We start from the raw sequence: 14700 nt of genomic DNA on the forward strand, positions 1-14700 counted from the left end.
ATCTTTTAGATGTGTTGTGCTTTCTTTGAAAGGGTCAAATTAAGTAGAAACATTGTAGAAAGGCCTAAAGAGACCTATAATTCAAGGTGGCTTCAGGAAGCAGGCAACTCAAGATTTACTACCTCTTCAGCTGAAAAAATATAGCTCTAGCCACAAGCTTTAGTGAAGTTTTTTTAATTTGTATTTCAACATAGTGCATTTCTTTTTGTGACACTTCCCTTTTGGTGTTTTAGTCCATTGTTCCTTTTTATATTCCTAAGACAACCAAAATAATTGGTGCTACTCTTAACTCTTCAGCTTAAACAGATTAAATGAGATGGGCTGGTAGAGCTTTTGGGGAGAACTAAACAATATTGCTATTTCCCTTCTATGGAGACTTGGAATGGTATTTTATATGTCCCAGATGTGGCCACATTCTGCCTAACATCTGTTAGTGCCTTTTAGTAAAATAATGAACTAGGATGTGTTTGAAAAAAGGCAAAAGAATAAAAGTTTTCATTCTGATGCGGCACAAATAGCCAACTGTTTCTTTGTAGTTAATAATGGAGGATATTATTGTGATATCCAACTTGATATATAAAATAAAGTATGATTTAATAATTAACTGGCTTTAGTTTTCTAATGTGAAGTAAGTTTATTCTATTCAAAGAAACTTTGCAGGGTTTTTCCTTTTAAAATGTTTACTGCAAGAGATGAGAACTGTGCCTTGGCTTTGATCTAGGAACACCAAGAATAATCCTGGAAACTAGCAAGGAATAGATAATTAAGATCAAAACTTAGAACTAAAATGGAAATTTCTCTGGAAAAGAAGGCTGGAAGATCCCAGGGGAAAGTACAGATGAAGAGTGCGAAATATTTAAATCAAGTTACAGCTTGCTCAAACTGCCCTTGTGGACAATTTAATTTTTCCCACTTAAAACAAGCATGGAAGAATAGTTTTTGTGGGTGAGAGAGTGGAGGGTAAAGACATTTCTTATCTAACACATTTCTTGGAAATGTTTTTCAGTAAAGAATTTAAAAGAACTGCCAGATCCCAACCATACAAAGAAAATTTTGTTTTATTTTAGACCACATCAAGATGTAGAAAACCCTGCAGTATCCATTAGCCTTTAATACTCCACAAAAGTAAACCATTGAAATATACATTGAATAACATACTGAAGTAGGTTACAATTCAGGTAAATCTGAAAACCATTCTGGTCAACCAAGAACACCAAGGTTTTATGTGTTACATCCAGGAAGAGATTTTTTCCTAAGGATTTTAGTCTGTAGAAAATTTTTTGTTTTATATTTTTTAAAAAATTTATTGAAGTATAGTTGACTTACAATAATAGTATATTATTTTCAGGTGTACAACATGGTATTTCAATATTTTTATGGACTATACACCACAAATATTATACAATATTATAAAGTATTGACTATCTTCCCTGTGCTGTACATTACATCTCTGTGTCGTATTTATTTTATAACTGCTAGTTTGTACCGCTTAAGCCTTTCACCTGTTTTGCCCCTCCCCTGCCCCCTCCCCTCTGGAAACCACTAGTTTGTTCTGTGAGTCTGTTTCTGTTTTGTTATATTTGTTCGTTTGTTTCATTTTTTAGATTCCACGTAAAGGAAAACGTACAGTATTTGTCTTTCTCTGTCTGAGTTATTTCACTAAGTATAACACCTTGCAGGTCCATCCATGTTGTCCCAAATGGCAAGATTTCATTCTTTTTTATGGCTAATATTCCATTGTATATATTGTTTCATCATTTTTAAATAAACACATTTCATAAGTCATGCTTATAAGATCAGAATTGACTGTGGTTCCTTAAGAATTATGAGTTCTGCCACAGATGGAGTAAGATAAGATACAGGTAGCTGCAAATAAATCTTCTTGTCATAGTATCCTGTTAGGTATATACGGGTGGCCTAACTCACCTGGTTGTGTCCCTCTCCAATACTCACTCATCCTCTGATCTAATCAGCTTTTGTTCTAGAACAGTATTGATGTTCAGAGTTAGTGGATTTCCAATTCCTTGACTTCTTGACTCATACATCCTTAGCTCCAGTTTCACTTTTGGACTTCATCACATTAGCTGCCCTGTTTTGACTGTCCGTCTCCTAAAATTCAAAAGACTTCTCTGGGCCTGAGCTCAACACAGCTGTCCTTTCTTCTACATGATCCAGTTCTTAGCTATTTGCCAACCTATTCATTTCCTGACTTGGCTCTTTAATTAGGCTTGGCCATATTCTCATCTAAGCCGTTAGCTTGTGGCTTCACACATAGTGAATGCAAATTACATTACAAGAAGATGTCACAAATATAACCTGTAGACACCATGTCATTCATGGTATAGAAAAAGAGCCATCTCTGTCAACAAACAGAAAATACAGACCTCTTCAGTGGAAAAGAACAGAGAAGCAATGAGATTGCTATCTTTAGAAATGAATACTCCAGGAATGATCTTGGGTCAGGAGAGCCCATGTTAGGAATGTCATGTGATGTTATTGCAGCTACCTGAAGAAAAATTCTGACCAACAGAAAAGTTTGTTATTGGGGGACTTTCAGGTAGAACTGCATTTGGATGTTGATTTTAAAGTCTTGTCAAAACACAGTAACATTTCATACCAAGAGTAGAAGTTTAAAATGCTATATATTAATCCTAAATTCCAATTGGGACTCAAAGTTTGACTAGTTCTCAAACCACATTTAGTGTCTTTTCTCCCCAATTCGCTTGCTTAGATTAGCAGTGTGCAAGTATGTCCCCCCTCCTCCCAGAGTGAAAGTAGCAGGAGGGCAAAATGTCATTACTCATCTTTCAACACCAGTCATTATTCAGCACTTGAAACAAGGTTTTATATATTTTATGTAGATATAGATGTAGATATTGAATATATATGTGTATATATGTATATATATATACATATATGTTTCTGCCTTGCTCCTAAGATACATTTGGTATACCTTTAATTAATGATAACTACAGTTTTGTAAAAGCAGTCAATAAAAATACTTTATATATTTTACAAAAAGTATCTAACTTGATCATTACCGTAACATTTAGAGAAATGCAAACTTGAATAGATATAATTTTCTACCTACCATGTTCAGGCAATTATAATACTCACTGTTGGTCAATGTTTATGAACACAGATATTGCACACTTTGTTGATGTTCATGAAAAATGACACAACCTCTTAAAAAGGCAATTTGGTCATTATCTCTCAAAATTTTAAATGTGTATATTTTTAGCCTAAGAAATCCAATTCCAGGAATATATCCTACAGAAGTACTCACACAGTGTACAAAGAAATATATACATGAACGTTAATTTTTGCATTGATTGTGTTTGTAAAAAACTTAATATAACCTACATTTTTGGCTAAACAAATTTTGGTAAATCCATACAGTAATATATCATATACCCATTAAAAATGAGACAGAGCTACAAGTACTGACGTAGAGAGGTATCAAAGGTATATTATCAAATAAAAGTTCTCGGCAATATGTTCCATATATCCCATTTTTGTAATACAGAAATATTTTTTAAATATACACCAAACTATTAGGAGGGATTGAGTATATTTAAGGAGAGGAGGACTTTAGAGGACTTTCAGTTTCTAAATTGTTTACTTTCTGTATTGTTTGAATGTTTCACAATGGAATAAAACATTGTGTTTTATCACAACAGTAATAAAGGTACAATTACATGCTTATCTGTTAAAAATGAGTGAAAATTTCAGCACATATCTACCTATTAGTAACTGAAGGACTGAGGTAAAGAAAACAATTGTTCTAGATCAGGCATCATCAACAAAACAAATAAGAAAACTAGAACTTGGGAATTCTTGACTTTCTAAGAGATCTGGTAGTGTAGTGGGCTTGAAACTCAGGAATTCAAATGGCTTGTCACTAGACCTCAGTCTCTATTCCCCTAAACATTCCTAACCCTACTTGATAAGAATTTAAGCTAAACAGGGACCAACCAATGCTTATAGAGCCCTCAAAAAGAGTTCTAGGACCAATATAATTATTTTGGGATTCTCTTCTCCTCCTACTAATTTATATCCCACAGTCTCTAAGGCAAATGTTAGGTGTCGTTTGCTATTTAGACTCCTTAGTTCTCCCTCAAGAAATTCCTACTGATTTAGCATGTGATTGCAGGAAGCAAGTACAAATTGTAGGCTGAGAATCAAATATTTGAATTTTCCATCTTATACATCTCTATTCCAGGGAACTTTTTCCCCAGACTCTTTGAGATCACCATATAGTAAAAAGCTTGGGCAGTATATTAGGGTGGGTTCAGGAGACTTGACCTCCCTCCAACTATGGCTCAAATGACCTGAGGGGTCACAGCAAAAAGTGCTATCCACTGAAGTTGGGGAAGAGTGGGGATGGGGTTGTGCAGAAATAGAGGGACTCAGGGACTGACTGGAAAGTACAGGTGGTTTTTCCAAAGTGGCCGAATGCCCAGAGCTGGAGCCAGAATACAATACACAGGCAAGGAGAAAGTCCAGGAAAGCAGGGCTTAGGATAATTTTAAGGGGGTGCAAGGCACCCAACCTGAAAGCTGAATCAGAGGTCTGAAGCGAAGAACATCAGGAGTAGCTATCTCTCTGTCTCTTTCAGTTGAGAAGACGAGAGGTGAGGTGAGGAATAAGGGAAACGTACAGCATGGCTTATGTGAGCTGAGGCTGCAAATGGACACCCCGACCCTATGTCCTCAAGTTGCAGGTGGGCCAAATCTGAAGACAAAGGCAAAACAGAGAATTACTGAGTGAGGGTCATGAGAAGCAGAGGGGCAGATAGGAAAATTAGTGATGATGCCCCAAAGTTGGAAGAAGCTCCTGATATAGATGAGACGAATCAGAGTGCGTGTTGAAAAGAGCCAGGGACAATGAGAGCTGAACATGTGATGACTGGTTTTCTCTTGGTTCTTCTAATCTCTCTGACCCTCTCTAGCTCAGTCTCTTTTGTGGCTTCTCATCATTACCCCAAACTCTAAGTTTTGGAATGTCCAGGGTTTAGTCTTAGGACCTTATGTCCTCTTAATTTATATCCCTTCCCTTGGTGATCCTATTCAGCCTATCCTATGGCTCTAAGTACTACCCATATTGACAACTCCCCATTTTCTCCAAACTACGAACTTCTGTAAGTTTCTGGAAACTTGAGGACCTTTCCAAACTTATGTCCAACTCCCTATTCAGTCTCTCCACTTGGATGTCCAATGGGCATCTCAAACATAAAATGCCTAAACTGGACTTCATCTTTGAAATGTGAACAAAGAAAAATGTGATTGATAACTGTCCTTTTATTTGTAGCTGTAATGTCTATATTGCTCTACTGGACCCAGTTAAAAGAAATTCTTCTTTCTAATTACTTAAAACCATTTAAATAACTCAAATTTAAAATGAATGTTTCAAGTATATTCACATACATGTTCATCTATACATTCCCTTAGCAAGAGTCGACAAATAACCAGAGTCAGTAATTCAGAGACATAAGACATAGATAGACCCTATCCTCAAAGAACCCAGCATCTAGTAGGGGAAACAGACACATACTAAATGTGGTGAGGCCAATAAGAGAAAGGCCACAGAAATAATTCTCCCTCGACCGCCATTATTAATTACACACTATGGAACAGCATTTTCTCTCATAAGACTCCACTCTTGGCAATATCGGCTTTAATCCTAGAAGTTGGAAGAGGTGTAGGCAGAGTCACAGCTGTGCTAATATCCAACAACCTCATAAACTTTGTATGTGTTAGGTACCGTGCTAAGTATTTTATAAGCATCATCTCATTTAATCTTTACAACAAACCTATGAGGAAGTTACTATCATCATAACTACCATTTTATGGATTAGAAAATGGAAGTTTAGGGAGTTCCCTGATGGCCTAGTGGTTAGGATTCTGGGCTTTCACTGCCATTGCCCAGGTTCAATCCCTGGTCAGGGAACTGAGATACCACAAGTCACACGGCGTGGCCAAAGAAAAAAAAAGAAAAGAAAATAGAGGTTTAAAGCATTTCAGTACTTGCCTAAGGCACCTCAAGCAATAGGGTGTGCAAATTCATGTCCTTAACCATTATTTTAAACTGCCCTCTCACAACTGGTGGTCCTGCTTTAATTAATAAAAATGGGGATACATTTTTTTGGATATTTGTACTAAAATAAGAGAATAAACGTATGAATAATCGAAATAGTGAATATCCAGTACACTTTAGTAATAATCCCCAATTACTAAACATAACTGGATAAAAAGGACTATAGCATAGGAAGTTGTGAAATGGTGGTTCAGTTTTTCAAAGCTCATAGAGACACAGCAAGGATTGATCATTTGAAGTTTCCCACTGATTGCCTTTGGAGACAAGTTCTGAGTTCTAAAGCACATTCTGTGTGAGCTAAGAATGGAAAAATCATCAGACTTGCAAAGGCTAAAAGAATAGAAGCCAAAGTCTATAGGAATACAGTCTTCCAAATTTATTATCTGTTATGCATTGATTTATCACATGTGGCGGGAATTTAAAACAGATGTGTGTTTTGTGGAGGAGACTATCCCATGACAGGGGAGAGGAATGTGACCTCAACTTGAAAGTAAAGAATCAGAACTCGTACATGGTTCAGAAGTTTCCTTTTATGCTAGTCATATAATGAAATAAAAGTTCTCCAATCATCTTTTCAAATTAACTGGGACTTCATTTCTTAATCTGGAACTTGTTGAAACTTCTGGCTTTTGAAATGCCGTTATTTTCATTGAAATGCAATTATATTTGAAAAATATTTCAAAGATCTAAGATTTTCTGAGTAACTTTTACTTAATCTAAAGCAAAATATCCTCGGAAAATACAGCTTTGATATGTAAATATTTACACATCCCTATTTTCTCTGTTCTCATCTGTAATTTCAGACATCACATTTCAATAGCTAGAATTCAATAACACATCTTTGTCTGACATCTGCTTTTTTTTTAACTGAAGCTATAAAGAAGTCTATTCTTTTCAGATCACATTTAAGTACCGAAAGTAATTTCATTTTAAAGATTATATCTAAGGGAAAAAAAGATTCTTTTCTACATTAGCCTAACATATCTACCTACAGTTATATAAACTTTCTATTTTTCAATACTTCGAAATTATTCGTAGAGATTTCTCATAATAAGTGTTTTAGTTTGGAAACAGTCTTGAGACAAAAAATGCACAATATAGAATAACTTTGTAGTCATTCGTCTAGTTTTGAGGGAAAATTATCTTAAAAATCATTAGTTAAGCAAAAATGCTTTTCTCAAAAGTACCTGTGATTTAGCTTTCAGTTTATTTTTACTATCCATTTATATGATCAGATAAAATTTTAAAAATAATTCATCAATTTAGACAGTTTCTATCACAGGAGAAAAACTCAAGACAACTGATCATACTGTGGAGACGTCCACATGTGCACACATACATGTATATTGAACACCAAAGAGAGTTAATTTGCTCAAAGCTAGAGTGATCATTGACAGTCTAAGAAAAGCAGAGAAGGAAGGTCCCTCTCCCTGTAAGAAGTTATTGAAGGAAACTAGACACATGCCTGGAAGAAGCTACCTGAATTTCTCATTGCACGTCTATAAACTGCCAAAACGATTTGTTCATTTGTTTAACTTTCCTCAAACATGTATTGAGTACTCATTGTGTTCTGGACATTCTTCTAGGCATGAGGGGGAAAGAAAATGAAAAAGATGTATAAATGATATGTCTTGCTTAACAAGCTTAAGGTTTCTTAAGGAGGTAAAAGTGACATGCAGTGAAATGCAATACCTGGTAAGTGTACAACTGGGTGAGCTTTAACAAATGTAACCATGTAACCAACACCCCAATCAAGATATAAGACACTTTCATCACCCCTAGAAAGTTCCTTTATGTCCTCCTTCAGTCAATCTCCCTTCCCAAATAGGCAGTCATGTTCTGATTTCTATCACTATGGATTAGTGTGTCTGCTCTTGAAGTCACATAAATGGAATTATACAATACATATTCTTTTGTGTCTGATTCTTTTACTCTGTCCAGTGTTTTAGAGATTCATCCATATTGTTGTATTAGTAGTTCATTCCATTTTATTACTGAGTAATATTCCTGTGTATAAATATGCAACATTTTTTCAAAAATCCATAACCTTGTTGATGGACATTTGTGTTTGTTTCCAGTTTTTGGAGTAAAGCTGCTATTAATATTCTTGGTCAAGTTTTTGTGAATTTATATTTTCCTTCTCTTGGATAAACACCTAGGATTGGAACTGCTGGGTCATTAAGTGGGTGTATAATTTTATAAGCTCCCAAACAGTTGTCCAAAAAAGCTGTACCATTTTATACTCCCATGAGCAGTGTATGAGAGTTCCACTTGTACCATACACTTGCCAACAACTGATGTTGCCAATCTTTCATTTTAGCCATTTTAGTGGGTGTGAAGTAGAATTTCAATGTAGTTTGAATTAATATTTCCCCAATGACTAATGATGTTAAGTATCTTTTCACGAGCTTATTGACCACTTGTATGTCTACTTCTGTAAAATGTCTGTTCAAGTCTTTTGCCTATTTTTAATTGGGTTTTTAAATCCTTTTATTTTTTATTTGTAGGAGTCCTTTATAATGGTATAATGATATAAGTTCTTTATCAGGTATATGTATAAGAATATTCTCTCTCAGTTTTTTAATAGACTTTATTTTTTAGAACAGTTTTAGATTAACAGCAAAACTGAGCAGAAGGTGTAGAGAATTCCCATATACCTCATGCCCCTACACCTCCTCCCTCACTATCAACATTCTGCACCCAAAGTCCATGGTTTACATTAGGATTTTCTCTTGATGTTGTACATTCATTGGATTTGGACATACATCCACCATTATAGTATCATAAAGAGTAGTTTCATACGGAGTAGTTTTAATGCCCTAAAATTCCTGTATACTCTCCCTATTCATCTCTCTCTTCCCTGAACCCCTGACAACCACTGATCTATCTACTGTCTTTGTAGTTTTGCCTCTTCCGGAATAGTTGGAATCATACGGTATGTAGCCTTTTCAGATTGGTTTCTTTCACTTAGAAATATGCATTTAAGATTCCTCCATGTCTTTTCATGGCTTGATAGCTCATATTAATATTTCAGTGTCTGGATGTACCAGTTTATTTATCCATTCACCTACTGCAAGATATCTTGCTTGCTTCCAAGTTTTGGCAATTATTAATAAAGCTGCTATAAACATCCATATACAGGTTTTTGTGTGGACATAACTTTTCAACTCATTTGGGTGAATACCAAGGAGCACAATTGTTGGATCATATGATAAGAGTATGTTTAGTTTCGTAAGAAACTGCCAAACTCTTTTCCAAAATGGCTGCATCATTTCGCATTCCCACCAACAGTGAGAGTTCCTGTTGCTCCACATCCTCACCAGCATTCGGTTGTTAGTATTTTGTATTTGGGCCATTCTAATAGGTATATAGTGGTATCTCATTGTTGTTGTTAATTTGTAATTGCTTAATGACACATACTATTGATCATCTTTTTCATATGCTTATTTGCCATCTGTATATCTTCTTGAATGAGGTGTCTGTTTAGGTTTTTGCCCATTATTTAATTAGATTGTTCTAATTAAAGAATTTGGTATATATACACATTGTGAATAGATTGACACTATCAAGCTAATTAACGTATCTGTCACTGCACATAGTTTCTATTTTTTGTGTGTGTGGTAAGAATCCTTAAAATCAACTGTCTTAAAAATATGGACTGCTTCTCGAATTTGCATGTCATCCTTGTGCAAAAGCCATGCTAGTCTTCTCTGTATCATTCCAATTTTAGTATACAAGCCGCTGAAATGAGTACTCAAGATTTATTTTTTCCACACATTTTTTCCAGTTGTTCCAACACTATTTGTTTAAAAGGCTTTCCTATCCCATTGAATTGACTTGGCACCTTTGTATTGATAAATATTCAATTAACCGTATATGTGTGGGTCTATTTTTTATTTCACTGTTCTGCTTTACACACACACACACACACACACACACACACATTTTATTTTATGACTGTGTTGTATAATCCAGGCTGGATTCATTATTATATTTTTATTATAATTTACATATTATATTTATTATAATTATATTCATTTTAAAATTCTATTTTAAAAAACTAAAACAAAAACATTTTCATGGCTTCCTAAAAGTGTTGTGGGCCCTAGGCACTGTACACTGTGATTAAGGATAATTGGCTATGGTAGGGATAAAGCTAGCTTCTGCACCCGTAGCCATTTCAGAGACTAGGCACAGGGACCTATGAAATTTCTCTGTGAGCGCAGGCTGGGCTTGTAGCCCCCGAGAGCAGCAATTATCTAGTAACCTGTGATAGGTTACTTTTAATACAGTATTTTCATTTTGTTATCCCTGACCCTTCAGTAAAGTCTTTTAAATATTATGATCCTGACTTAGTTGGTCTATGGGGAATTAAGGAAAATATCTTTATCAGTCAGCGTTCTTGGTTGTAAGCAACAGAAGCTGACTTTAGCTGACGGAGTGGGAAAGGATTTTTATTAAAAGGTATGAAGTAGTTTACAGAATGCTTGGAATATTTGGAACATTAAACTCAAGGCTAAGCTTTTAGGAAGAATGCCCAAAACCACATTCCGTGAGCAGGTCTAATGAGGAAAATGTTGCCACCACCAGGCACTAGAAGTTACAATTTACCCCATTGCAATTTTGTGCCAGGAAAGCAGTTGTACTCTTACTGCTATAGTCATTAGCCCCAATGTATTATTTGTGCCAAGAATTCAATCTTGCAGCCCCTGTACTGCTAGCACAGAGTGAGAGACTGAATGTTTCATTAATAATTATGTAAAAACACTTTGCCGCATATAAGACCAACCAAAATGTCTGAAAAGCAGAAAGTCAGGAGAATAGGGGATTCTCAATTTCTCAAGAAACCAAAGATACCACATAATATATATACTCAAGGAGCTCACAGTTTCTGAAGGAGACAAACATATGCACAACTACTAGTAAAGCCATTCTCCTCTTTAATATTAGTGAAATGCTGTGGGAGCAGAGAAGAGAAGACAATTTCAAACAAGGAGAATTTGAGTCTTAGATCTTGAAGAATAAGCAGGATTTTGGTAAGCAGAGAATGAAACATTCCTGGATAAAGGGAACCAAGTGGGCAGGTAAGCAGAGTTCAATTGCACGGTGAATTTGAGGAACTGTAAGTGGTCTACTGTGGGTGGTGGAGAGGCTGCGGTGAGGTGTGAGGCTGAAGAGGTTGATGACTATTATGTCGTGTGAGCCTTACTTAAATATGAGCTCCGGAGTTCAAATTTTACTCTGGAAAGCCCATTGGAAGTTTTTGAAAACAGGAAGTAATATGGTACTCAACTTCATCACTGTGCTTGAGGTGGATTAATTATCCTAGGTTAGAGGAACAGTAAGAGACGCTGGGGAAGTGATACAAGAGTTAGATGGACTTTGGACTAGCTTACTCCAAGGTGTTTTCTGACCATAAGACTTGATCATTGGAGAGAAAAAGACAATTGGCAGAGATAGCAAATACTGGCCAAAGTACTTCAGGAATAAGGTAAAGAGAACCTGGACCTGGTGGTAATAGAGGGCATGGAAAAGAATACACACATTTGAGAGACATATTTGAGAAAGAAAACCTGTGTTAGTGTCAGACTGAATGTGAGAAGTGAGAGAAAGGAGTCCAAAAATTCCACAGGGTGCTTGAGAACAGAATACTCAGAGTCAATGTTCAGGAAGAGCTATGGCCCTGAAGTCGGTGGATTTGCTTGGATGCTTCTGAAAAGAAAAACTCTTGAGCTCTATTGTATTAAAACAGCTTTGTTTTTTAAAACTAGTGGAGAAAGCTTTAGCCCACCAGGAAGCTTGTCCTTCCCCAACAGATGGAGTTACAAAGCTTGAACTTGGTCCGGGGCAACTCTGTTCCATAGCAACTAAACCTAGCAAGAGACGTAGCCATGAATTAGAATGGGATCCGGAATGTAACCCTTAAGTCCTGGTGTTTTGCTTTGTTCCCTCTGAAGATTCTATTCTAGATATGTTAATTTTGTTCTATCATTCCTACTGCCCCCTTTGCCCTTACAATTCCCAATCCTCTCTTTTATAAGGCTACCACTTTTCATGTCTTGCACCTGGGAGAATACTAGTACCCATAAGGGAAGGTCAGAGAGGGTGTTCATTTGTGAAAAGGATAAAGAATTTTATTTCAGATGAGTTGAGTGTGAACTAAAGGCAAGAAATCTAGGTGCAAATTTCCAGCAGTAGATAGAAAACACAGATCTGAGCTCAAAAAAGAAATTGGAAATAGAGGTACAGATTGCAAAGTCCTGGTCAGAAGCTGAGAGTTAAAGTTGCTGAAGATTCCAATGGAAAGTGGTTATAGAGAGAGCCAGAGGGCTCTGCTGTGAAACTTGGAGCTTGGTCACCTCTATGCAGTGTAGGGAGGAAAAAAGAGTGAAAGGATCCAAGAACAAAAGAGGCAGTGAAGACAGATGAGAGAAAATCCAGGAGACTGTAGCCTCATGAAAGCAAGGGAAACAGTTTCCAAAAAAAGAGGATCACAGTCCATATTGGTTAAAGTTTTTTAAGTTTTAGAGGTTTGCCAATAACAGGGAGGCCAAAAGAAAGACAAAAAAATAATATAGAATTCAATTAGGCAGAGAGGAGATTCTTACCAAGTCACAGTAACATCTAAGGTTGTAAAATATGTTGTTTAAAAGGAACAAAGGGTCTGTCTGAGGGCATATGCTCGGTCTGTTGGGATCTTCAGCAACTCTAACTCTCAGTTTCTGACTAGGACTTTCCAATCTGTATTTCTTTTTCTAACTTCCTTTCTGATTTCATTCTGTGTTTGATATCTATTTACTAGGTTGGAAGAAAGTGGGCAGGCAGGAGAATGACCATCACTGAAAGAAAGGGCTCAGGAAAGAGCCCTAACTTCATAATCTCTGATAGACCTCAATCTATGCATTTTTGTGCCCCAAATTTTAGGCCAAGTAGGATGGAAAATCTGCTACCTTTGGTTGGATAAGTGATTCTGTAACCCTGGGAATATATAGAAAATTATGATATAGCTCAGAAGTATTGAATTCCCATTTTTGTAGTAGTTTAGGGCTATGTTTTATAATATTGTGATAATCCATATGTGTTTGTTGATTATTTAAATGTTTAGATAAATCATGCTGTTTATTCTGTCAGATATTTGAAGTATTTGAAGATTATATAAAATTGGAAAACATAGTTTAAAATATTTTAGGGGAATTTAACTTTTTTAAACATAATTAGCTGAATATTAGCCTAATAACAAGTAAAAGTGACCTTTTATACTTTAAATTATTCGATTTATAAATAGAATATGTTGAACTTAAAAATGAGGTTTAACTCTTAAAAAACATAGGGTAAAATATTTATAACATTGGATTTGGCAATGATTTTGTAGATAGGACACCAGAAGCACAGGCAACAAAAGAAAAAATAGATAAACTAAACTTCATCAAAGTTTAAAACTTTTGTGCATCAAAGGACACTATCAAGAAAGTGAAAAAGAAAATCAGAATGGCTATTATCAAAAAGAACACAAATAACAAATGTTGGCAAGGATGTGGAGAAAAGGGAACCCTCATACACTGTTAGTGGGAATGTAAATTGGTGCCGTCACTGTGGAAAACTATATGGAGGTTTCTCAAAAAACTAAAAATAGAACTACCATATGACCCAGCAATTCCACTTCTGGGTATATATCCGAAAAAAACAAAAAAATCCCACTAATTCGAAAGGATACATGCACCCCAATGTTCACGGCAGCATTATTTACAATTGCCAAGACATGGAATCAATCTAAGTGTCCATCAACAGATAAATGGATAAAGAAGATGTGGTATATATATACACAACAGAATACTACTCAGCCATAGAAAAGAATGAAATTTTGCCACTTGAAGCAACATGGATGGACTTGGAGGGCATTATGCTAAGTGAAATAAGTCAGACAGAGAAAGACAATTACTGCATTATATCACTTATATGTGGAAACTAAAAAATACAAGAAACTAGTGAGTATAACAAAAAAGCAGACTCATAGGTATAGAAAACAAACTAGTGGATATCAGTGGGGAGAGGAGGGGGGGGCAACATAGGGGTAGGGGAATAAGAGGTACAAACTATTAGGGGTAATATAAGCTACAAGGATATATGGTACAATACAGGGAATATAGCCAGTATTTTGTAATAACTATAAATGGAGTATAACCTTTAAAAATTGTGAATCACTGTATTGTACACCTGTAACATATAATACTGTACAGCAACTATACTTCAATCAAAAAAGAAAGTGAAAATAATCTATAGAATTAGAGAAAATATTTGCAAATCATGTATCTGTTAAGAGATTAATATGTAGACTATGTTAAGAACTCCTACAACTCAACAGTGACAACAAAAACCCAATTAGAAAGTATAAAGATGTTTTAGGAGTGGAAAGGACTTGAATAGACATTTATCCAAAGAAGATATACACATGGCCAATAGGCACATTAAAAGATACTCAACATCACTGCTCATTAGGAAAATACAAATTAAAACCACAATGAGATACCACTTTAACCGATTATGACATCGTTTATCAAAAAGTGAGAAATACCATTTGTCATTGGGAATGTGGAGAACTTGCAA

General features: G+C 35.6%; 1 protein-coding gene and 1 non-coding gene across 2 annotated transcripts in view; one reads left to right on the forward strand and one right to left on the reverse strand.

Moving 5' to 3' along the window:
• Positions 1-9743: 9743 nt before the first annotated feature.
• On the reverse strand, positions 9744-9852 carry LOC117309712 (U6 spliceosomal RNA). The gene has a single exon (XR_004524030.1). It is a non-coding gene; the product is annotated as a U6 spliceosomal RNA (small nuclear RNA).
• Positions 9853-11128: 1276 nt separating this feature from the next.
• The window catches only part of NIBAN1 (niban apoptosis regulator 1), a 215984-nt gene continuing 212412 nt past the window's right edge, over positions 11129-14700 (forward strand). Inside the window, exon 1 of the mRNA XM_073803451.1 lies at positions 11129-11180. Coding sequence (XP_073659552.1) covers positions 11144-11180 — 37 coding nt within the window. The 5' untranslated portion in view covers positions 11129-11143. The remainder of the gene's footprint in view (positions 11181-14700) is intronic.

This window comes from Tursiops truncatus, chromosome 1 (genome assembly GCF_011762595.2).
Source record: "Tursiops truncatus isolate mTurTru1 chromosome 1, mTurTru1.mat.Y, whole genome shotgun sequence".
NCBI classification, from domain to species: Eukaryota; Metazoa; Chordata; class Mammalia; order Artiodactyla; family Delphinidae; genus Tursiops; species Tursiops truncatus.